This window comes from Neopsephotus bourkii, unplaced genomic scaffold (assembly GCF_033783945.1).
Source record: "Neopsephotus bourkii isolate Nb327-2 ecotype Australia unplaced genomic scaffold, CSIRO-AGI_Nbou_v1 NB_1792, whole genome shotgun sequence".
Lineage (NCBI taxonomy): Eukaryota > Metazoa > Chordata > Aves > Psittaciformes > Psittacidae > Neopsephotus > Neopsephotus bourkii.
In genome coordinates this window covers 3,028,279-3,052,500 of record NW_026902266.1, presented here as the reverse complement: position 1 = coordinate 3,052,500, position 24,222 = coordinate 3,028,279, and the positions used below count along the sequence as shown (strand labels likewise).

At 48.5% G+C, this 24,222-nt stretch overlaps 3 protein-coding genes across 9 annotated transcripts in view; 1 reads left to right on the top strand and 2 right to left on the bottom strand.

Moving 5' to 3' along the window:
* The window catches only part of SUSD6 (sushi domain containing 6), a 93,511-nt gene extending 75,513 nt beyond the window's left edge, over nucleotides 1–17,998 (bottom strand). For 3 of the 7 annotated variants that reach the window (XM_061380327.1, XM_061380333.1, XM_061380331.1), the window contains exon 1: nucleotides 4,286–4,531. The gene's annotated coding sequence lies outside the window, so the exon portion shown is untranslated. Of the gene's footprint in view, nucleotides 1–484; nucleotides 621–4,285; nucleotides 4,562–16,155; nucleotides 16,301–17,894 lie in introns of those variants that run through there. The other 4 variants (XM_061380329.1, XM_061380330.1, XM_061380332.1 and 1 more) reach the window with 4 other exon arrangements.
* The window catches only part of PLEKHD1 (pleckstrin homology and coiled-coil domain containing D1), a 71,689-nt gene continuing 48,076 nt past the window's right edge, over nucleotides 610–24,222 (bottom strand). Inside the window, exon 14 of the transcript XR_009729579.1 lies at nucleotides 610–624. The gene's annotated coding sequence lies outside the window, so the exon portion shown is untranslated. The remainder of the gene's footprint in view (nucleotides 625–24,222) is intronic.
* CCDC177 (coiled-coil domain containing 177) lies at nucleotides 17,168–20,946 on the top strand. Its single transcript, XM_061380291.1, has 2 exons — nucleotides 17,168–17,323; nucleotides 17,920–20,946. Exon 2 carries the CDS (start codon nucleotides 17,928–17,930, stop codon nucleotides 19,833–19,835), a length of 1,908 nt encoding a protein of 635 aa, XP_061236275.1. The 5' UTR covers nucleotides 17,168–17,323; nucleotides 17,920–17,927; the 3' UTR covers nucleotides 19,836–20,946.

Here is a 24,222-nt window from a genome sequence, read left to right as displayed (position 1 = left end):
CCCACTCATTTTACTACAAAACCCTATTAAACCAATGCAAGGAAAAACAAGGAACAGCAGCAAACCACAGCAACATTTAATTACAGGCCAGGAGGAAAATGAGTTGAGGGAAAATGTGAACAGCTTTAAGGTTTTCAAAATGGTTCTGGAGCTTTTAAAGTGTAAGCTAAGGAAGCTATGAACAGACATGCAGATTACTGATTCAGTTCTGAGCATGAGGTTGAAATGGTACACATTTCAGCCTAGCAAAGTTAAAGGATCTACAAGGAAGTCATTCCTATGGCAAGTGAGTTTACGCTGCTGGAACAGAAGGCATCCTAGTCTATAGTAAAATACAATGCAGGGTTTCATTCTCAACATAAAAGCGCCTCCAGAAGCGAATGTGCTTCTACCCTGTTGTACTAGCTCCAAAAGCTGGACTCTACCTTGCCGACAATGTTACTGCTGCAGAGGTGATGACCAACCCATTCCACTTAACACTCACCTATACCAGGAAGCACATTTACTACTGTGTGGGCTAGCTGCCAGGATAGCAGTTCCTCTTGGGGAATCACCAGAGCAACATGATACATCTGTCCTCTGCACAGCGGAGAAGATTCTCGGCATACACTCCACTTTCACAGCCTGCCCACCACTCAGTGCACAGGTGAAGAAAGAGAAAGCTGGGGCAAAAAGACAGCTGAAGCTGTGGGAAAGAGGTTGGGGTTTCGTGCCTTTAACTTCTGGTCCTGCAGCTCTTGGACAGTGTGAGCACCTTCAATAAAGTGTCTTGAATTATCATAGTTTAAAATAAATTAATATGCAAGCAAACAACAGGCCAGGCTTCCTCTAGTCTCTTATAGCATCACTAGGCTGAGTCTGAAAACACCCTGTTTACAGACTGCATCACAAAGTAAGCCATGCAAGAATATCAGGCTTCCTGTGAGAGACCACTAACTGCCATTACCCAATAACAAAACTAAAGCATGTGCATGGTGGGTGAAAATATTTCTTGCTACATACAAAAGTTTGCTTCCTGAAATTTATAGAAGCATTTCCACTTCCTGCTGGCAAAGTCAGGGAAAATACTGTCTGCATAACTATGGAAGAGCAAAACCAGGTGAATTACACAGGACTTGCAAAGACATCAGTGTCATTTACCTGTCCCTAACTACTACCCTCTGTGCTAGGAGTTACATTGTTACATCTGAAGTAATTCAATGTGTACCCAGGATACCTTCTTTACAGAGATTAAACATGTATGATGGCATTTCTAAAGACATCACACTTGTCATGACAACTAGATAAATGTAATTACAGACTACTGTACTTCTGGCAAGAGGAATCTACCATAACCAATACCACATTATGAGCAAGCATCTTTGCTACACATGGGTTAAGTTTCCCCTTTTCCTGTTTTAGGAAACGCCTTCATGTTTCTATTTACACACTCCTAAAGAAGAATTCAATCCCTGATGCATCCTCCCCATCCCCGGAGCCCAGCCCTGCCAGTGAAAGATTGCCTCTCACCCAGCTAAGCCTGATCAGCTGGGATCAGCTGGTTATAGCAGCCAACAAGTGGCTCAGAGGGTAGGGGAGCTGCGGGGAGTCCTTGTACCAAGCAGAGCACACAACAGGGTGCAGACTGCAAAGTGCAGGACCAAGGCTTCCAAGCTACTGACCTTTCAAGCAGGTATCAGTAGGCAATGAGCTTCTCTGGGAGGATCCCAAGTTATCAGGAAGAGATGCAACTTTTAAAGGAAGAGTAGAAAACAGCAGTAGCCTGACAGACTTTGGGTGCACCATCAACCTTCCTGAACTAACAGCTGCCAGCAGCTTACATGTGTTTTCTTACAAACGCAAAATAAGCAAAAGACATATTTGGGCAGTACTGCAGTAGATGGCTGTGGTGAGATCAAGTAGCGCTGATAAAAAGCAGAAGTGATGCAACAGGAACAGCCACAGACACAGAAACCCAAGTCTCCAGCTAAAAGGTTGCACAGCTGAGGAGCTGAGGTTAAGACCACTGAGACTCCTCTTACTGAGAGCTGAAACAATTCTCCAGGCAGGAATAAAATAGCTGAAAACAAACATGATCACAGGACAGAACTAATCCCATCAAAAATCACTATACCACAGGCAGGACACACATTTAATGACTTCAGTAACTACTGCTTGCTGACTCCCCAGGCAGCTCACGAGCTCAAGCAGCCATTTCAGTGCACCTCCACATGTTGCATTAAATATAAACTCTGCTGACAACTGTCTGGAAACTGTTTCAGCAGAGACAGTGCACTGAGCAATTCAAGGACAACAGGCCCTCCTCACAGACCACGTGTGGTCGATTTGCATGACAAGCGGAGAAAAGGTGACAGAACCAAAGTCTGTGTTACAGTAATATTGTAGCTGGGAAATTACAGCCTCCAGGTCAGTACTTTCCCAGACACAGACCTCACTGAAGCATCTGCGTATAAAAAAAAGACTTTCAAACAGGAACATGAGGCCATCTGTGTTTTTACAACAAGTTGTCTAAGAGCGGTCATTGTCATGTGTTACTCTGCTCTACAATGAGATGCAACACCATAAAGTGGTAACAGTTATCTTTGATTTTATAAGCTTGATTAGGTTACAGGCACACTTCCTTCCTCCCAGTGGCCCCTTTAAGAAACATACCTTCCTACTTTCAGACTGTACTCTCTTCTCCAGTGGTCCATAAAACAGTTATTTATGTAACAGATAAACCAATTTAAGTGAGCAGATGAAACTCCAAACAAGAAAAAAAAAAAAGTTACTTTCTTCTCCAAGTTTTGCTTACAGAATCACTTCCAGAAACAACACGCAAGTTATAAAAAGACACAAGTGACAGCTGTAAAACTGCCAGTGCCACAACTGACCACCAGATTACAATACTGGAAAGAATTATTCTCTCTGCATAGAAGTATGCCCCCCCAAGAAATAGCATGGCATGAAAAGAAGAAAAGGAGGCAGACTTACAAAGAGACTTATGACAGACACCTGAAGAGAAAGCAGTAGATGAAATAAACGACAAACTGCAGACACAAAAGCACTGATCCTTAGAGCACTGGCATTTAATATGCAAATTCTCCCTCTGCTCAGGCATTTTGCCTCCCTTTGATGTATACAGACAAGTTCTAACTGGAGATGTAGCCTGGGAGAGTCCCCTTTTCCCATTATCTCAAGTATTTTTATCTAAGCAACAGTTAAGTACTCTGAAAAGAACTAGCTCACTTCTGTTTTGCGGGAGGGGGGGAGGGGGGGGAGGGGAATGGGGAACCCGCATAAAAACTAAGTATAAAAATTGTTATTACAGGAAAGAGGCTATGTCTTCCCAGCTTTGATGCTGGATGCAGGCAAGCTAGTGCCTGATACCTATAGGGCAGCCTAGAAGAAGAGAAAGACAAGCTGAACAGAGGACAGTAAAGAAAGATACACTGGATCAGATCCAGATGTCATGAGCTTAGTCCTACTGCATGAAAAATTAAAGAGGTTAAAACCTCCTATTAAGAACTCTTCTTCCCATTATTCTGACAATGACTCTCCCGAACAAGCTGCGCTGCTCCAGAAACCTCAGGAATTACGGTGACAATAGACTCCTGCCAAGAGAAGCACCATTACATAATAGCATTTATGGGAACACACACAAAAAGCCACTAGGAAGCGCAACCTGACAAGTGCAAAATCCTCTGTGCCCATCAGCTCAGTTTAGCTCTGGACCATTCCAAAGGCAGCTTCAGGATATTTTTAGTTTATATGTTTACTTTCTCTCACCTCCTTCCACCCAACAAAACCTGTTACTGTAACTACACCGAGATCCAAGTCCATTCCCAGCGACGTGACCCCCTTGAGAATAAACCCACTTGAAACTACTGTATTTGCATTAATCTGCTCAAAAGAATGCTACACCAAAAAAAAAAAAAGGAAACAAAAAAAAATCCAACGTGTCACTGCTTGCATTAAGTACATGTAGAAATAAAAACTATTTATTACGGTATTCTTTCATCTTTTACTCCTTTTCTTTTACTCAATTTTAGCGGTACTTAACAAGTTACTACTTTTCAGTTCTCAAAAGCCCGACGCGGCTATTTCCGAGTTCCAAGTCCTCCGAGGGATTTAGGACAGAGTCGTTACACACATACGAGCACTGCACATGTGTGAAGGCAGCTGCCAGGGGAGGTCTGACCTCCATGCGCTATCAGGGCACCATAAATAAGAAAGCAAAGATGAAGCCCTCAAGAACACAAAGTTTCCCACGTTAGACCATCTGCAGCAGTGCCCTCTCCCGTACCTTGCTCCCGGACGCTTCGTGTCTCTCCACGAACCCATAAGCCGTCCTAAAGGTAACACAGAACAGGGAACACTTTCCGGCTGTCACTGCCGGGGATTTTAAACCCCAGCGGTCCTCCCCACACCAAGGGGGGATCCACACGCCTAACTACACACCTTAAAGCCCGCAGCCCTCGGAGGAAGCCCAGCGCTGCCGCTACCTGGCCACACGCTGCCGTGACGAGGGGGAGACGCCGCTACCGCCGGTGACGTTATGCAACAGCCCCGGCGGGACAGCCCCGCCGCGGCCCCGAGGGAAGCGGGCGCCGTCCCCCGGCCACGCGGGCAGGGGCCGGCCGCCGGGCGGGTCTCTCCCTCTCCCCGCAGGGGCCGCTCCGCCCCGCGCCCGGGGAAGCGTCGCAAACCCCTACCGCCTCACTCGGCGACCGAGACGCGCTCCTCCGCTCCCACCCCCGCCGGAGCCAGGACGCTACCGCTGCCCGCGCCCCGGCCGGCCCCTCAGCGGCGCAACCCGCGGTGGGGCCGCACCACCCTCCCCTCGCGGCAGCTCACCGGGCGGCTCGGCGGCGGTTCGCGAGGCGAGGGGAAGCGAGGCGAGTCACGGCGCCGGGTGCAGGGGCGGCGGGGCGGCGCTGCCGCAGCGGTGGGGCTGAAGGTCGGCGGCCGCGCGCCCCGGCCGCCCCGGCGTCTCACCCGCCCAACGCCCCGGCCGCCGCCGCCCGCCAGGCCCCGCCCCGCGCACCGCCGGCAGGGCACCAGGGACGGGGCGGGGCGGGGCGGGCCTGGCCTTAAAGGGGCCGCGCGGAGGCCGCTCTCGACGCGGCCGATGGGGGGCGCTGAGGGGCGCTGCCGTTCTGGCTGTCGCGGTGCGTGAGACGGGATCCCAGAACCGATGGAGGGTTCGGGTTGGAAAGGACCTTGAGATCGTGCAGTGCGAACCCCCTGCCATGGGCAGGGACACCTCACACTAAACCATGGCACCCAAGGCTCTGTCCAACCAGGAAGCATCTCTTTGCTTTCCTTTCTGTTCCTTGAATTAATACCGTCTATGGATCTGCTACATTATTCACATTTCACTATGGAGAGTGAGCTGTTCTCCTTCTTAGCTGGGGGAGGCAAACGTAGCTCTAGTGGAAAGGTGGAAGGGAAGTTTACTTTTCCTATCTTTCTGCAAAAGCACACTGGTGGTTCCTACTAAAAGCCCATAATAGGCTATAGAAATGGCTTACCACCACTTGATCGGATGTAGGAGATTAATATGGTACATGACAAAACATTTCCCATAAACACTACTCTTGCAAAGCACTTCAAAAACAAGAAGCAGGAAAAACCTACATGGTCACCCGGAAAACATGCCTGGAGGCAGGAAGGGAGAGAGTGGGAGTTAGAGCTGCACACAGACCTACCAATTCACACAGCTGCTCTCTTTGTGAAACCTCGGACACGAGCCAGTATTTTCACTCTGTCCTTTGCGTTTTGCTCTGGTTTGACCCGTTGGTGCCGATCTCCCGGACCTGGAGAGAAGTTCAGAAACCCACATACCTCTGAAAGGAGGCTGCCACACTGCTCCCTCTGCTCATGGCATTAAGGCACACAGAAAAGTGCAACTCCTGGCAAATCCTCACTAAACTGGTCTCTCACGGGGGCTGGTTCACATTTTTGGGTTCAACTATTTAAAGTTTTTAACTATTTAGAGGTACTTTTTAATTTCTATGTTATACCTCACTTCCCTAATTCTTATTCATATATACTTCTCTTTATAACTGTAATTAGGACCCTTTGAGGTCTCAGATACACTGATGTATCTGGCTTGCTTTTTTGTTTATCGTGGAATCACAAAAATCAGAATTTACAGATTATATGTCCAAAGTATCATACAGACATGAAGTAATGTTTTTCACATTGGATTTGCCATACTGCACCAGACCACCGATCTGTCTAACCCAATATTCTGGTTCCGGCATTAGCCAACAGACGATGTTTCAGAGGAAGTAAATGCAACTGACAGGTACTTCCCTCTTCACAGTCCAGGACCTATGACCTACTGGTTCCACTCTTTTCAGGCTCCAGGTTCTGAATGCGGATGTGAAATATTTTCCCTTCATTACACGTCAATAAAGGAAGATCAGGAGGTGCCAGCACCAGTGTGCCTCTCCCTCAGGCAAAAAGTTTATGGTCTCAGTGCAGGTATTTTGGCACAATTTTCCTGACAGTCAAAGTCTTTCCAGTTGCTTGAACAGATATGACAAGAAATAATGAACTGAAACTTTTAATTTTGGGTACCATAAATTTTAAAGCATGAATGCTGCCAAACTTCATCAGAAGGTCAAAGCATGCTTATTTTGTGCAGCCCCATCTGATCAAACAATTAATTTCTTATTGTTTATGGATGTTGCTTTTATTCCACAGGAGGAGTATTACTATCACACGACTCAGCCCATTGATATATTCCTTCCTGGCAGAGATACCAATAGGCATTGTGTCAGCTTGCAGCATGTGGCAGGGGGCTGCGGGAAGACAGCAGCTCATACATGGGTAGTGAGGTGCCCCACATCACATTTCACCCCAGCCCCCTTGGCAAACCCACAGCAGTAGGGTGGTAGGGGAGTCTGGGCTGGAGAAGCTCTGTTTTACAGCAATACAAAGCATCTCTCCTAGCGCAGCAAACACAGGCTGTTCTGCATGCCTTGATAGATCCCCACAGGGACAGTTGCTGACATCCAGATCCAGACCTGCCACTGGATTATTCAGATAAAAGCAACATCTTTTTAATCCCAGCCATGAAATTCTTATCTTATCCTTCAAACTGCCAAAAGCCCTTCAAATACTTCTGAAAACAAATGGTACCTTTCACCCTCACATACATACCTGCCCCTCTCTTCTGTCCCATGATGGACTCCACAGGCTATCGATGTTTGCACAGGTGCCACATATCTAACATGACCCTCATTTCAAGTTAATTTCACTTTTGAGAGAGAAGCCACAGATAAAATGTAATTCCTGATGGCAGTGCTCAGCTGGAAAAGGTCTCATGACAGTCGAAGCACTATCAGAGAACAAAATAGCTTAAGAGATAATGTTACCTCAGGCTGTGACACAATCCATCCTTGCCCATAAGCCCTGGTAATGTTACCATCCGGTGCAGTGTCCTCCTCCCCAGCATTATGTGCTCCTGCAGACGAGGAGGGAACGCTGTACCTGCTCCATGCCATCTGCTCCCTCCTCTGCAGAGCTGCCCAAGCTGGCAAGCTGAAAGACTGAGACAGCTTCACTTCAGCAACAAGCTGCTACAGAGACCCTTCAGCACCCAGCTCGGTCACCAAAGACGTTTTGGCTTTGGCTCCCTCACAATCCTTCATAGTGAGACAGCTCTGAAACTCTTACTACTAAGATGCAAGAGTGCTACTCACCTGGAGTTGCTTCCATCAACCCCCCATATCCAGATTCCAGTGGAAAAGTGGATAGCTGGCATCACACCAGAGGTGCCTTTTGTTCCTTGGAGCTGGCAGCATGCAAGGCATGATTCTGGCAAACAGCACCTCCCACTTGGGCATACATGACAGCTACGCACACTCTCGCTCCTTTGCCTTCTTGCTGATAACACCTATGTGACCTCTTCATTGGCAACTTGTTTGAAGTGGGATTTGTGCAGCAGCAAATCAGTTTGCTCCTGAAATCCCCACAGCCCATAGTGTCCTGTACAGTTCACCTCTCCTTTTTTGCTTTGTTTTCTCCCACTTCCTTCTGCACACATTTCCTATTCTGCCAGCCTCGGTTACATTTCCAGGACCATGCACTGGAATGCACACACATTTTTCATGTTTAGCAGGGCATTACTCATTTATTAACATTCAGAGTAGATGTAAATAGAGAAGCTCATCTCCAAAGCACTATTGAAGTAACATGGCAAAGATAGAAATCTTGGCACACCATCCATCCTCCTGCCTTGCTGGGGCACTTCAGAAGCAAAGGGGATGATGCTGAACCTCTTGTCTCTAAATCCCTTTAGCCCTCCACACAGTTCATAATCTGCTGATGAAGGACAGGTGAGGCTAAATCAGACCATGAGCATCATCTCTCCCACGGCATTTCCCTTCTTGGAGTACTGCCAGTATTCACTCTGCTAAGATAATATGCCTTGCTGTGACTTCAAATGCAGTGTGCAGTTGTGGAGCAACCACTGGGGCTGCAACACTGCCATAGGAACCAGAAAGCCCAGCTTGCAGCCTGGAGCTTACAGGGATTAGGGACTGGAAGATGTACAACATCTGCTCTGTACATATAGGCCTGTACCAAGGAAGCTCAGGGAAAACAAATCATCTCCTGGAAACTACCCAGAGCTTTTCTCTCTGAGGGAAACAAACGAGGCCTTAATTAATTTTCTTTCAAATACAGCAAATTGACTTCTGCTCCAGTTGTGCTAGATTCAAGCCACACAGCACAATGGTATTAATTCCACTTCACTTAAGGGCTAAATGTTCAGAGCAAGGAAAAGGGAGTTTCCTGTAGGTCTTGCTCATGTTGAAGTCAAACACCAAACCACCCTGGTTTTCATGGGAGCGGTTTCTTCAGAGCCTGCATTTCTGAGGTTGGTACTGACATGCCTCTGGGTTAGCACAGCAAAACATAGAACATACAGCTGAGCAAGTTGCCTGGTTCTTTGTGTATTTTTAAAGGTCTGCAACATCCTGCCTCAAACTTCATTTTACAGTCTCAAAGATGGAAGCCCTTTCAGTGTCCTTGTCCTAAGGCTGGTGTATGGGTCTGCTGATCATCCTAACTAGCCCAGCTGTCTCAAACGTAATTTACACCAGAGTGCTGCCTGCAGGATCTTCTGACACTGGAATAACACACAGCATTCTGTCAGGGTCTCCTTGGTACCTTGTAAATTGGTGTTGCACTCCCTCATCTCTGCTTGAGACCTTTTGCCCAATAAACCAGAAGATCATATTGGCCTTCTTAGCTGTTGCTTCCTAGGGGTAGCTAGGTAGCCACCCTGAAATCAGCCTCTACCCTTGTTCAAGAGAACTGCACCCAAATCCCAGCTGAACAACTCACCTGGGCACAGCACCACTGTGCAGATGCCATCCTGCCCAGGTAACTCGCCTACAGTGCCATGGACCTGTATCAGCTTGTTCAGCACCATCTCATGAATCTCATCCTACGCTGTGCTAAAAAGCAGGGGAGTTGGAGGAAAAAAAGGTGCAACAAAACCCAAATCACTCAGTCCAGTGAGACTTTGTGTGAGCAGAGAAACTGCAGAATCTGACCTATATACACATACGAAACACCAGTTCTACAAAACTGTTAGGGGAAAATATCCATCCTGCCCCCATTAGTACCTGCTCAATGATACAGTAGCTGTATCATTGCCTATGTGCTACAATAAAGAGGTACAGGGGAGCCCCTCTTGCCTGTTTGTGGGATTGTTTCAAAGATGCTGAAGGACAAAATCACCTTCACTGTAAAATCCTGCTGTTAATTTAAATTACCTTCCAACCATCTTGAGATCCTGCTGCTGCCAAATTTATCTAATATATGTAATATACAGCTTCATTATCACATTGGCTATGCAGTGCTTAGGGAAGGTGATATTATTCCACTTCACAGACAGAAGAGGGAGGCCCAGATCCCAAAGATACTCACTCAGAGCATTTATTTAGGTTAAAAAGTGTCAAAGCAAAGAACTGAACCTATTCCTGTCTAACACCCACTGTCCTCAACCCTTCTTTCTTTCCAACAAGAACTCCATGTTCCAGGATCTCCTGTGAAAAGCAGCTGATTGACTCTCAGCTTCTTCTTTCATTGTCAATTTTGAAAATTGAATTCAGAAAGTCATTTCTTGACTTATTCTTCAAAATTAAAGGTTGTAAAAGTCTTTCTATTACACAGTAGGTTTTTGCTACAGGACATTTGTTAACTTTCTGGATTCCCACCTGTTCTTTACACATGATTTTGCATTGTTTGGCTGCATACAGTGACTCTGTACACCTCAAGGAAGCTGTAAACTTTCATTTTCTTTCCTTTCTATAAAACCTCATCCCTTTTCAAGTTGCAAAGCTGCACATCAAAACTCCTGTCTGCTGACTTTCATATTTCCTGAGGCAACATCTGTCTTAAAAACTGATTGCAAATATGATCAGAGTTAGGAAGGTTTCCTTCCAGCCATCTTCCAGCTGGCTTTATTCCCAGGTAACAGACCAACAGAAAAGAAATCTATTTGGCACCATCACCAGCTGTACTCTCCTACTCTTCACGTAGGACAGTTTCCCTTCCCAGGGAGGTTTTGATGACATGGGATTCAGATGGCAGGATCTGAAATGCACTGGAACTGGGATTCAGGACAAATGCTCTCTCATCTAAGGAATTAGGAATCCCAGCTCATGCCATAGAAGAAGAGTAGAGTTTATCCCCTTCAATGTCTAAACATACAGATACAGGTGTAATTTTGAGGAATTTAAATATAATCCTATCATTATGAGTAGTAGGCTTCAGCTGCAGACATTCATCTGTAATTAAGCAGAATTATTCATAAGGGGGTTTGGCTGTTGTCAAAGACAGACTCGATAGCTCAGGTTATTGTTAAACAGTGTTAAAACAGCAGGACCAACTCAGGCCTGGGCGACCACCTCGCTCCACCTCACTAGGCCTAATGTGGATGTGACTCTGCCCATGTGTGATCTTCTGCCTCCACAAGCATGATATTTGTCTTTCAGTTCTCCTGAATTCGGGAGGAAGGCATCATGGTCTTAACTGAGTGCAGGCAGGCTGAGTGCAAAGCCCACATATACCTCTTTTATACTTCATAAGCATGGGTGTATGGCTAACAAAGCAAGGGAGGTTCCAGCTCCTGATTCCTGACTCCTCTCTTGTGCTCCCTGCTGTGCTTCACTCCCTGATGAGAGCAGAATCAATTAGCGAATCTTTCCATTCTATCTACAAGCTCCTTGGCACCGCACCATCAGGCAAGATTAAGTACAATCTAGGAATGGAAAAGCAGCTCATATTTAGTCTGGAACATTTAATACTAGACCCTGGAAAACTGTGTTTTGGTGAGGCTTCTGACAGGGGAATAAAGAGTGATGTGAGATTTTTGCATTTCTCCTACAAATACCTAACCAATAAAATCCATGCCATGTTCAAGGTAGAAATAATACAGGAAGAGAAAGAACCTCTTACTATTCAGCTAATAAACACCTCAGATTAGTTAAAGCTAAAATAATTTAAGATATCCACTCAATCTGACAGTTTATTCTGTTTGATTACACTTTGCATTTTACTTCCCCTGAAGAGCATCACCAACAATGTCATATTCCCCACTGTTCTTCAATAGCTTCACATTGTGTTTTCCAGGCTGTGCTAGAATAAATAGCACAGCTTGGAAACTGAAGCAGTATGCAAGGCTGATCATTTGCTCAAAACCAACAGTTTTCAAGTAAATGAATGGAACGTAATTGCATTTCAGTTTCAGCTTGAAAATGTAACCAGCATTAGCATGTACCTTCCTGTTGAGTTTACACTCAATAGCACTTGCTCATTAGAGATGATTCTGGGTCACTGCACTATTTGTCTACGAATAATAGCTCATGGAGATGAGTTTGTGGTCCTGCACAGATCACTCCAACAGTGTACTCTGACCCCTCACATAACAAAGATGTCCCCATACTAATTTCCGAGTGATTCATGTATTTGTTTGCCTTATCGTAAGTTTGTTCTATGACCCTGGGGCCAAATCTGCCCTTCAGGATTCACCATGTGCAAGGGCTCTGTAACACCCTCCTGACTCATGAGGTCTCCGGATGAAGCCAAGCCTGACCAGGAGAACTGAATGCATCGGGCTCGGCAGCTGTATCTCGAATTTGGGTCAAGTCAAAATATGCCAGTTCTCAAATTTCTCCAGAAATAACAACTGACAACAGAGTATCACAGAATTATAGGATGCTTTGGTTTCAAAGGGACCTTAAAGATCATCTCGTTCCAACCCTCCCGCCATGGACAGGGACACCTTCCACTGGACCAGGTTGCCCAAAGCCCCATCCAGCCTAAAATCTGCTCTCACATCTACACTTGTTGCCATGGAAATATGCAGTGACAAGGTTTTTTCCCTCATTTTAAAAATTTTCTTTGCCACCTACCATATGTTTTTCAGACTGCCCTGGTAACTGCATAGGTTTACCCAAATACAAAGACCACTGTGGATGTGCCCAGCTTGCACAGAGCCAAGTACAGAGCTGTTCACCATAACTCCAAGAAAGGACCCATGCAGCAACACTGCTGCCAGTCCTTAATACAGAGACTGCCAACCATCTGGAAATGCTTTCAGCTAGACACCAACAAAACTTTTTAGTTACTGAGGACCAAGTGGTTTTGATGAGAGAGCAAAAGCACACACCAGTGTTACTCATCAAGATGAATACCAATAACAACTCACTATCAGCATGATCCAAATGTTGCCCTTAGATTCTGGCTTTAAATTAGTGAAGGATGACGTATTTGTAGTGCAAGTGTGTCCCCAGTGGCTGCCAAACATTTTGCTTCTGGCAGCAGCCCTCTGCATTGCCCTTACCATATGTTGCCGTCTCCAGCTACCTCCTCATGCCCATCTCCTCGGCTTCCCTGCTCTGCACATCTGCTCCAGCCAGAAGCTCCATTTCCCAGGAGACTCACGTGAAGTGGCTGAGGCCCAGCCACAGATGACAACGTTAAGCCGAGCCTCTAGGCTGTGAGTGGTGGGAAGGGTGCCTTGGCTGGGGGCAGTTACTGCACTGGAACAGCCTGAGAGGGGGCTATAGAACAATGCTTAAAGCCCGGGAGGAGGGAGGCTTTCCCTGCATCTCCCCAGAGACAGACTGTGGCAGCAGATGGAGGAAGGCAAAAGCCCATCCTGCCACCCATTTAGGAAGGTAAATGCAGGCAGAACAAAAGCAGAGAGTAACAAAAGCCAAAGCAAAGCATAGGAAATGGATAAAAGGAGCCAACACTGAAATCTCCTGGAGGAGAACTTTGGCTTATGTCAGGTTGTTACACCAACTTTGTGGCATGATAGATTTCAGCCTTTGGCTACCAGGCAAGCCCAGTGTGGAAAGTGTCACGGGACTTTATGTTCAACATCAGCTAAGAGCAGGCTGCAGAATTACTTAGGTGCATGGGCTGCAGCACTGTAAACAAAGGATTATGGCATGTGGCAAGGGGCTGTTCGGAAGGAAGGGACCAAGAGTATCATGGGGGTGAGTATCTTCAGATCATTAAGATCTCAGACTGAGTGACTCATTAAAGTTTTAAACCAATGCTTAAACCATCCAGCTGACAGAAAATTGTACTGAAGAGGCTCTGGTATGTCCTGGAAGAGGTGCAGTAGCTGCCTCTGGGCAGAGAAGGGACATGCTCAGGAAGGTGTTGGGTGCCTGTGCTCTGCCAGCAGCTGGGAAGAGAAGGGCACTGTGCCTGGGAGATGCCAGCAGCCTGTAACCTAAAAGCTGTGTTACTCTCTTCTCTCCAAGGCTGTCACCTTTCCCTGTTCCCAGGGCTCAGGAATGTGCAGGAACATTCTGGTGCAAAACCAGGAGGGCTCTGAACAAAAGAGAGTAGGTTGAGAGCTGGAGAAGCTACACAATAGCTAGGTCAGGATCCTCCCAACAACCATGTAAACACAGCCTGAGAAGGAGAGAGTAGAAACTGCAAACTAGCTGGAGGCAGGATTGAACCTGCAAAACAAAAGCTATTTAGCAAGGAGGAAATAATTCACCAGCTAATATTCCCCCTGGCAGAGGGGGGGACAGTTCTGAAAAGTCAAACTGTGTTGAAAAAACCTAGGACAGCTAGCAAATTAAAAGGGACACTAGGAGATGTTAGGAAGAAGGAAGGCAATACATCAGCACCAAGACTGTGCACACAGCTACCCCATACCAGGCAGCACTGAGTCAAGTGCTAGGCAAAACCCCACTCTGCTCAGTTCAGAGCAGCAGCTACTGGGAGAGCCTGATACACTGACAGGAGGTCAGAAGAAAGGTGATAGTTAGTTGTGCAACTACAGGGGATTGATCTGTTATGTCAGTATGTTTTCTTTGGCTCTGAGGGGATATGGAAACAGTTTACAAATAACTTCTAAGGCATAAACCCAAGTAGGGCATAACACTTACTAGGGAAGATAAAACAAAAAGAGGAAAAAAAAAAGCTGAAAGTAACTAGCAACATCTTACCAATGAGTAAAATCATAGGCTGTGAAACAGCTCTTACAAGGAAAGCAGAGAAAAATGCAGGCACAGGCGGTTCTAAAGTTGCATGGGAAGAAAGTAATTAATACATCTACCATGAATAGCATACAGAAGAATTTATTGAAGTGATACAAATACTTCCACCTCCACAGTCTGTGGTCCCAACTTTCCACTGCCCCACATCTATCTCTTGCTATGATTAACAGCAATGCAAAGAAAGAAAATGTGTATTAGAGCAGGAAAGTAATCTTATAGTACTGCTCTGCCAGAGTGCACAGATTTCTAGAGATTTCCAGCCAACAGAGAACTAGGTTTTATAATTGTGTGGGGAAAATGACTCACTAGCAGTGATCCCGTGCAGCTCCTCTGGAGATCTACTCCTGCCCCATCCCAAATCTCCTTTAGTCTTGATGAGGTAGGGATATGGGTCCATGTTTGGATAGTATGTATAAAAGTCATATCCAGCTATTTCTGAAATCTCCCAGTAAATACCCTTCCAATTGCATTCATGAGACCATTTATAGGGCTCCTGAAGATCCACACGGAAACCTGAAAGATTAAGGCCCAAATGCAAGCCCCGTTGGAGGCTGAAACAGTAATGTGCTAAAGGCCCTGAGAAGCCCATACCTTACCTAGCATATACACTTACCAGCTTAGTATTTCCTGTGAGGAGGGAACACAGCCATAGTTTGACAGCTACGGTGCTGCAGCTAGTGCTAATGGTCAGCTCCATCAGCCAGTGAGCTGGGCTCTTCAGACAGCAGAGAGCTGTTCCCAGCCTGAGGATTTTTCACTTAAGTAATTGCCAAGCTTTATAACCAGTCCCTGCAGACTACAATGCTGATGAATGAATGAGATCAAATTAGTCAATATCATAGCATCAGAGAATAGTTAGGGATGGAAAGGACCTTAAGATCATCTAGTTCAAATCCCCCCTGCCATGGGCAGGGACACCTCACACTAAACCATGTCACCCAAGGCTCTGTCCAACCTGGCCTTGAACACCACCAGGGATGGAGCATTCACAACTTTCCTGGGCAACCCAATCCAGTGCCTCACCACCCTTACAGTAAAGAACTTCTTCCTTATATCCAATCTAAACTTCCCCTGTTTAAGTTTGAACCCATTACACCTTGTCCTATCACTACAGTCCCTAATGAAGAGTCCCTCCCCAGCATCTCTATAGGTCCCCTTCAGATACTGGAAGGCTGCTATGAGGTCTCCATGCAGCCTTCTCTTCTCTAGGCTGAACAGCCCCAACTTTCTCAGCCTGTCTTCATATGGGAGGTGCTCCAGTCCCCTGATCATTCTCATGGCCCTCCTCTGGACTTGTTCCATCAGATCCATGTCCTTTTTATGTTGAGGATACCAGAACTGTACACAATACTCCAGGTGAGGTCTCACGAGAGCAGAGTAGAGGGGCAGGATCACCTCCTTCGACCTGCTGGTCATGCTCCTTTTGATGCAGCCCAGGATATGGTTGGCTTTCTGGGCTGTTATCAGACACTGCTGGCTCATGTTGAGTTTCTCATCGACCAATATAGTTTATTGGTGGAGTTTGCCCACTTGCTGTGGGTGTATTACTGTGTGCATTCATCAGCATGGGGGTAAGCATGATTCAAAGTCTTTGCGTGTACAATATGAAACCACAACTAACCTGCAGCTTTCCAGCTTTCTTCCAAGGACTCCCTAGGCCTTGAGTTCTTCTTCTGTTGCTTTGTATCCTTGTCCTGGGCCATCCTGGAAGTCCTTTAGTGAGTGCCAAGTCCTTCCTTATTACAGCAAAGCAGATTAAGCTGCTCCTGTAGAGGTTAAATGAGAAATTGCTGAAAAGCATTGAAGTCATAACACAGTAGCTAATGGTGCATTTGCTACCACTGTCCTCTGCGTGACAAAATCAGAGTTGCTCCACTATGTGGCACAGATGCTCTGCAACTCCACAACCAGATAAAATCCCCTTTTTGCTGAATGGTGTTTTAAAAGCAGGGCATTCCTCGACCCCACTGAGGCTGTTTGAGCCCAGGATCCCTGTAGAAAGAGGGGAATATCAAAGTAACTGCAATCAGCATATTCAAAGTTCCCCCTTTTGTCAGCCCTGACATAACCCAGCAGCAAGCAATAGCTTGGATAAGCACTGAAGGAAATCGTGTTTCATTGCTGGAAATGGCTTTGAACTGAAATTTGAGAACTGTGCCTTGGCACGAATTCCCTAGGTAGCCCAAGGCAGGCACCTTCATCTCCCTGTGGCTCAGTTTGCCATCTGTAAAAACTGGGTTAGCATCCCCTCCTCCTTCTTACACCCCTTTTATCCTTGTTTGTATTAACTGTAAATACAGGTGGGCTTGTTTTGTGTGCAGGCACAGCACAAAACAGAGGGCACAACCCTGGAAGCGCCGCTCCCAGGGGGGATGAGCTGCACGGAGGGGCAGGTGCACGGAGGCATGGAGAGATACAGGGATGCACACACGGGGATGCAGGATGCCTGCCGGGAAGGACACACGCCCAGCGGCGTTGCCCACCGCCGGAGCCAGCCCCGGCGCGCTCCCGCCGCAGCGGACGGGGGCGGGACGCCCGCCCTGCATCATCGCTGCCCCCAGCCCGGCGCGGCCCCGACGCGGGACCGCGGGGCGGGTTCCCCCCGCGCCGCTTGCGCCCGCCCCCCGCGCGGGGCGCCTCAGCCTGAGGGCAGCCGCCGTGCCCGCCGCCCCGGAGGTGGGGGCTCCGCGTGGGGCCCGGGCTGCCATGGAGGAGCCGCCGCCACCCCCCTGATCCCCGAGGCTGCCAGCACCGAGACAAAGCGCGGGGCTGCCCGCCGCGCCCGCCCGGTGAGTGAGTGAGTGCTGTGGGGGGCCGGGGGTGTCCGTCCTGCGCCATGGGTACCGGCCCCGGGGGGAGGTCCCGGTCCCGGTCCCGGTCCCGCTCCCAGCCCTGCCTGACACCCCCGTGCACCCACATCCCCGTTCACGCCCAGACAGCCCTGTCCGCCGCACCGCTAAGCCGGTGCACCGCAAGCATCCTCATTCATCTCCCCAGCACCCCCTACACCGGAGTCCTCAGCCGCCGGCCCAGACACACGCCGTGCACCCCCATTCATCGCCAAACAAGCCTGCGCCTACTGCCCAAACATGCCGCAGGGACGCTGAACGCCCCCCACGTCACCCCAAACGCCTCTATCCCTCCAAACCGCCCCACGCACGCCCACCGACCACCCAAACACACCTCCCCGCCCCAGGTATCCCCCTCCACCCGACACCCCACGCCACCGGACCTCCTCCCTCCACGAACGTCCCCCACGGCTGCCCTCCCCTGGCCCAGGTGGCACCGACGCAGCTCCTCCTGCCCTCCCGGCTCTGGCGCCTTCCCGGGGAGACAAAGGGGTCCGTTCGCTCCGCTCACCGCCCGCCGCTCTCTCCCCTTGCAGGCCGAGCCATGGTGGAGCCGCCGGCTGAGCCGCCCCCGCCGCCCTGCCCGGCGCCCGGGGGGGCAGCGGCAGCAGAGCCGGCCCGGCCAGGGGAGCAGTCGCCCTTGCTGCACCTGGACCTGTACAACTTCGACTGCGCGGCGGCGGAGGGCAGCCGGTACGTGCTGACCAGCCCGCGGTCGCTGGAGGCCTGCGCCCGCTGCGCCGTGCGGCCGGTGGAGCTGCTGCCGCGGGCGCTGGGGGACCTGCTGCGGGAGGCCCCCGGGCGCTCCATGCGGGTGGCCGCCGGCCTCTACGAGGCCTACGAGCGGGAGCGCCGCCGCAAGCTGCAGCAGTGCCGCGAGGAGCGGGAGCGGATTATTCGGGAGGAGAAGAGGCGGATCCTCGCACCCCTCGGGAGCCTGCCGCCTTCGCCCGCCGCCCGCGGCGCGCCCCGGGCTGCTGGTGCTGCTGCCACCGCTGCCGGGCCTCGGCCCCATGGAGGGGGCAAGGCCCGGCCGTCCGGGGGTGCCAAGGCCAAGAGCCACTCGCTGGACTCGCTGCAGAAGCGCCGTGAGGGCAGCTGGGGCAAGACCTCGTCCGAGTCGGGGGCCTCGTCCTCCTACAGCGGGGAGAGCCTGCGGGAGCGCGGCGGCAAAGTGGGCGGCCGGGGCCGGGGGGCAGCAGCTGCCGCCACCAGCTCCCTGCTGGGGCGCAGCTTCAGCCTGGGCGACCTCAGCCACTCGCCGCAGACCGCCCAGAAGGTGGAGAGGATCGTCAGGGAGGTGAAGAGGAAGAAGGGCCTTTCGGAGGTGCCCGAGAGGGACAAGAAGATCGCGGCGCTGATGATCGCCAAGCACCAGGAGGCCAGCCTGCTGCGGGAGCAGCGGCAAGCGGCACACCTGCAGTGGGACAGCCAGCGGCGCCGGGCGGAGCAGCGGAAGGAGCAGGAGGAGAAAGAGAAGCAGAAGGCCCTCCTGCAGGGCCAGCGGTTGTGGGAGAGCCAGGTGCAGAAGCGTCGGGGGAGGCTGAGCCAGGAGCAGGAGGAGGCAGCTCTGCTGAAGCAGAGGCAGCGCATGGTGCACGAGGAGAGGTGGAGGGAGCAAGCGGAGAAGCAGGAGCGGCTGCGAAGGGAAAGGCTGCAGAGGGCCATCCAGGAGGACAAGCAAAAGAAGCTTCATCAAGAGCACAACCTGAAGGTGAAGGAGGAGGGCAAGAAGGAGCACCAGGAGCGAGAGGAGCAGCTCCTGCAAGAGAAGCTATCCATGGCTGTGCAGAAGAGGCTGAAGAAGGAGGTACAGCTGCAGAAGGAGAAGAAACTGCTCAACCAAGCAGAGAAGCTGAAACATGAGGCCTTGCTCAAGGAGCTGGCCAAGCAAAAGGCAGAAGAAAGGGAAATGCTGAAGGCCTCCCTGGAGATGAGTTTGACGAAGGCTCAGGAGAACTATGAGCAACTAGTGGAGAAGAGGAACCAGGAGCTGAGGGAGAAGGCCAGGAGGGAGGACATGCAGATCCAGAGAGCCAAACTGGCAGCAGAGAAGAGGGAAAGAGAGCAGAAGGAGCACTTGGAAGCCCTTGCTAGAGAGACAGAGAGAAAGCTCCAGCATGCTGCCCAGGTGGCTGAAGAGGCTGTCCAAGAAAAAGCCCGCAGGGTGGTCTTGAGCCGTCTGGAGAAGGAGAAAGTGCAGAAGATGAACAAGCAGAAGGTGGAACAGTACGAGGACTTACGGCGCAGGGAGACCCTCCTCTCTATAGAGAGGAAGCTGGAGAGGAGTGAGCAGATCTTCAAGGAGAAGAAGACTGTCTTAGAAAATGCCAGGTCTGTTGCTCGGGCATCCTTCCATGTCCGGGAAAAGGTGCGTGAGGAGACAAACATGCGCACGTTTGACAAAATGGCCTTGGAAGCAGAACTGCATGCCCACCTGAATAAGAAATGAAAGATCTTGTCATGGATGAGTGGGAAGACATCACCAGTTGTCCATCATAATGCATCAAGAAGCTCCTCTGCATTAACATTTAAAAAATAGCACAACCAACAACCACCCTAAATTCTTATTTTGGGGGGACAGGGTACCGCACAAAAACGTGGCAGCTATTTCACATACTGTTTTAAATCTGCTGATAAAAAACAGTGTTCTTCACATATTGTTCATAGCACAGTGGGCCATGTGTGCCCTTGTTGCTGCAAGGATGTAGGAAAGAGATGCCCAATGGCCCAAATCCAGCCTGCACAGAACTTTCTTTACTTCCTGGCAGCACTACAGTTGGGCCGAAATCTGCAGTGACTCCAACATAGCCAACATTCCATCTTGTTTGTAGCCTTAGGGGCTGCAGAGAAAGCCTGCCAGCATGGATATGAGGGCTCTTGCTCCCTGCATCATTGTGCTGTGGCTGAAGTTCACTGCCTGGTTCATTTAGCAGAGGGCAGATGGGAAGAGCTGGGAAACAGCAGAAAGAAGGCAAAATGTGGTGGGCAAATGAGCAGACACAGTCTTTAACTGGAACAGCATTTTTTTTCCCCCAAAGGTCTACTGCAATCTACCTGAAGGCTTTGTCCAAACCTCCCTCGGAGGGGACATTTCCAGTGTAAAGTGAGAATGCTTCACAGCACAGGAGCCATGTCTTGACCCCTGACTGTAATTACACCCGGAGTCCATCTCCTGCTGCTGACCGAGTTTGACACCGTGGGGTTAGAGCTGAACTAATCAAAACGCACCTACATGGTGGTAATTGGATCGGCAAACTACTGTTCCTGTACTGTGCAGTGTGCAGCTCAAGTTTTGAATGTGCAATCTAAGAAAAAATATTTTTGTTTCCAAAAGACATCAATATGTGTATGGATATTTTTTTATTTCTGTAGTTTAAAGTCTGTGAAAGCCAACAGAGTTCGTAAGTTGTTTAAAACTGCAGCATGGGAAATGAAGTCAGCAAGTTCAGTGGAGGCATGAGAGATATCTTTGGTCTGCTTCTGCTTGTGTTTAATTGAGAAGGAGTTCTGCTGCTGGATTTCTGTGGGAACAGAAATTAAACCCTTTTGGATGAGGCTTATTTGGTGGTTTTGATACTGAGCCACAGGCCAGGGAGAACTAAAAATCAAAGAAAGCAACATGTTACAGCTCAGAAGTAAATCACAGCTTATCACAGCTTATTTAGAGCAAAAGATCAGCTGATTAGAAAACACATTTTAGGCTATTGCTGTATTACAATCATGAGATTATAATCAGGACTTTGCTTCTTGGCCATTTGTGTGCATGCCACAGAATGACCACTAGACCTTGTAATACCTGCACTTTAGTAGTAACAAAAGGACAATTACCGGGAAACTTCAATGACTGACAACACATCTTAGATTCAGCTAGCATCAAATTCCTGGGTTTCAATTCCTTAATGTTTGGAGTCTAGCTCCAGGTTTCATGTTGGATCCCATAGATCTAACAGGACAACCCAAAATCTGGATCAAATGACACTGAACATTCAAATATACAGCCAAACACTGACATGTGGGTGCACCTCTAACCCCATTTGAGAACCACTGTACTGCCTACTATTGCCCATTGACTGGGACTACTTCTAGAAGCTGACCTGCTAGAAACCACTCTGAATGTTTACAGGCTTTCTGAAGTTTAGATATTGAAACATTAGGGAGAAGAATTTCTAATACCATTTAAATGTTCTAAAAAGAATTACAGGACCAGGTCCTGGGATTCATTTTCCGGTAAGACTCCCATAATATACTAATGTTTTGCATAGGGACAACATGACCAAGGGCACAGTATCACAAGTCTGTCACACAGTTGGCTATCACAGAATAAGACAAGTCATTTCAGAGGCTCCAGAACAGTGCAGCCTGGTTTCCTTGAGCAAAGTGCCCTGTGATTCTCACTTCTGTGAACTCAAGGCTACAGGATGAATTCATCTTGTATCAGACATCAGGGAACTCACACATGGCGGGAAGCATTGACTAAAAACCTGAGCTCCAGATGAATCCTTCACACATTTTGAGTGTTCACAGACCAAGATCGTTGGAACTGAATGACCTTTAAAGTCCCTTCCAACTTAAACCATTCTGTGATTCTATGTGGATTGTCTAGTGTTTAACAGCATCTAGGCTAAAGCTGGAGTCTTGCATTTTGTGACGATAGCATCTTGCCATTGAGAGTGCCAGCAGTCTCTCCTACATGCAGCCTCTTCACATGAAATTCATCACTAAATCATGATGTCTGTCAAGGTTGAATTTGGAAGGCAAATTCAAAAACTACTAGGAGGAGCAGCTGCACCACCACTGGCTAATATTTCACAAGGTATTTTTTAACCCAGTTTACCATAAATACTTTCACCACATGGGTGAGAGAGATGTGTGTTAGATTTCTTACCTTTGTTACCTGCTGTGTTTCTTTCATGATGCTTTCATGATGCTAGGGCTCCAGGCTCATTCTGTGCTAAAATTTCTCCTGATGCCAGGGAAATTCTGTTCACTAAACAAATGCTGAACAGGCAGTGCACACAGTTCTGAGAGGAGACTCATTTTGTTGTGCCTGTCTTTACTAAGCCAAGCTTGGACAGGGAGACGTGGGAAACAGAATTTGCAATACAAAGTCTATCAACCACTAGTTTTCCAGACATTCGGCTGAGAACAGCTCCAGAACCACCTCTGCTAGCTGTCATTAGGGACATGACTTCTTCAGGGAAGTGTGATTTTCTGCTCCATTCCTGACCTCAGAGAGAGCCAGGCTGACCACATCTGATGTGAGGATAGCTCATCGCCCCCAACTGTTACACCAGAACTTGCAGAGATTTGCTTTCAGCTGTGGATGTTCTTCCATGGGTAGTGAAGACAAAAATGTAATAGAATGCCATTTTGAAAGGAGGGGTTGCTGTACCTTTTTCTGGTTTTTCTTCAAGCAGATGCTGGGAGGTACAAGGGTGAGACACCAAACTAGTTAAATACAGGTGATGACCGTGGCTGTCTTTGCACACAGTTCTGTTTTGCAGACCTAGGACTGTGCTATTCTTTAGTAGAGCAGCCACCAAGATCCAGGAGGGCTGAGGTGCTCTGGGATGGACCTGCCAGGCTCCTTTCAAAGTGTGCAAGTTTAAGCTCATTTAATGCTTTGCTGAGTCAAGGTCCTAGGGAATTAAGTTGCTTAGAATCTGACTTAGCTGTCATAGGCAAAGAAGAGGAAAACTGGCTTATTCTAGTCCTGGAAATGAGACCCGTGACACTTACTTTGCAGCACAGTGCAGGCATGTTCTACTGTGAGCCTGCAGAGCCCTAATTCAATTCCTTGTGGGAGTGTGCAGCCCCACAAGCCCTTGGCTATCAAGTAGCACGTGCTGTAAAGAGCCAGTGCTGAGGTACAGTAGGAAAATCATCCTTTTAGGCAGGAGCCAGCTTTGCCCTTCTCTTTGATGAGATAAATCAGGTTTTGAAGAGAAAACGCTGGGAAGAAATAAAAATGCAAAACTCCTCTGTACAAGATACCTAGAAGCACATTCTCCATTTATGCAGAGCAAGCAGCAATCTGGGGAATGACAGTGTTCAGAGCCTTCATAATGGGATATGCCCCACATCCAACATGCCTCCTAATGCTAGGGCATAAAATAATCATATAGGTCTGACTTCTTTGTCATATTCTTTGAGCATGGCTCTTTGCTGTGAAGCACAACCTTATTATAAGATTCTAGTCTGAGAGGACCTAAGTAATTCTCTGGCAACTTCACACTCATCTCTTACATCCATGCTGTTCAGCAAGAAATCCTCCACATTACAAAAGCACTGTGGCAGTAAGAAATACCCTGTATTACAAAACCAAACTGCCAGTGAAATTTTCTTCCTATGTGCTTTACAAAGTTCCCTGCATCGAATCTCAGGATCTGGCTGTGAGGTAAACTAATTATTGCCCTCAGCTTAAGTACAGGAAAAATGAAGCAGAAAGAACTGATGTGACTTGCCCCGGGCCATGCTGACCTCTGTGATGTAGCTGGAGCTTGCTCTCTGGTCCTCCCTGTTCCTAAGCATCCCTCTAATTAACTGTTCCTGGTTGCAAGTGAAGGATATCACTGTACCCCTGCTGTGACAGCTCCTCTGGCTCTTGCTCTGAAGCTGGTGCTTTACTGAGGATGAAGGTTTTAAGCTGCCAGCCTCCACTTCTAGGCATTGCCCCCTGAACTTTGAAGCACTTTCAGATGAGGGGCCTGAAGATGAGTATCATAGATAAGGCTGTGCTGAGAGTCTGGGACAGAGGCAGGGTGGGAGGAGGGTGCATTAGCAGAGATGGGCAGGAGCTACAGATGGAAATGTTAAATCAAACAGCAGGCATTCAC

Bases quoted from the DNA above. Each gene is read 5' to 3' on its own strand.
- CCDC177 (XM_061380291.1), top strand. From the start codon at position 17,928: ATGGTGGAGCCGCCGGCTGAGCCGCCCCCGCCGCCCTGCCCGGCGCCC.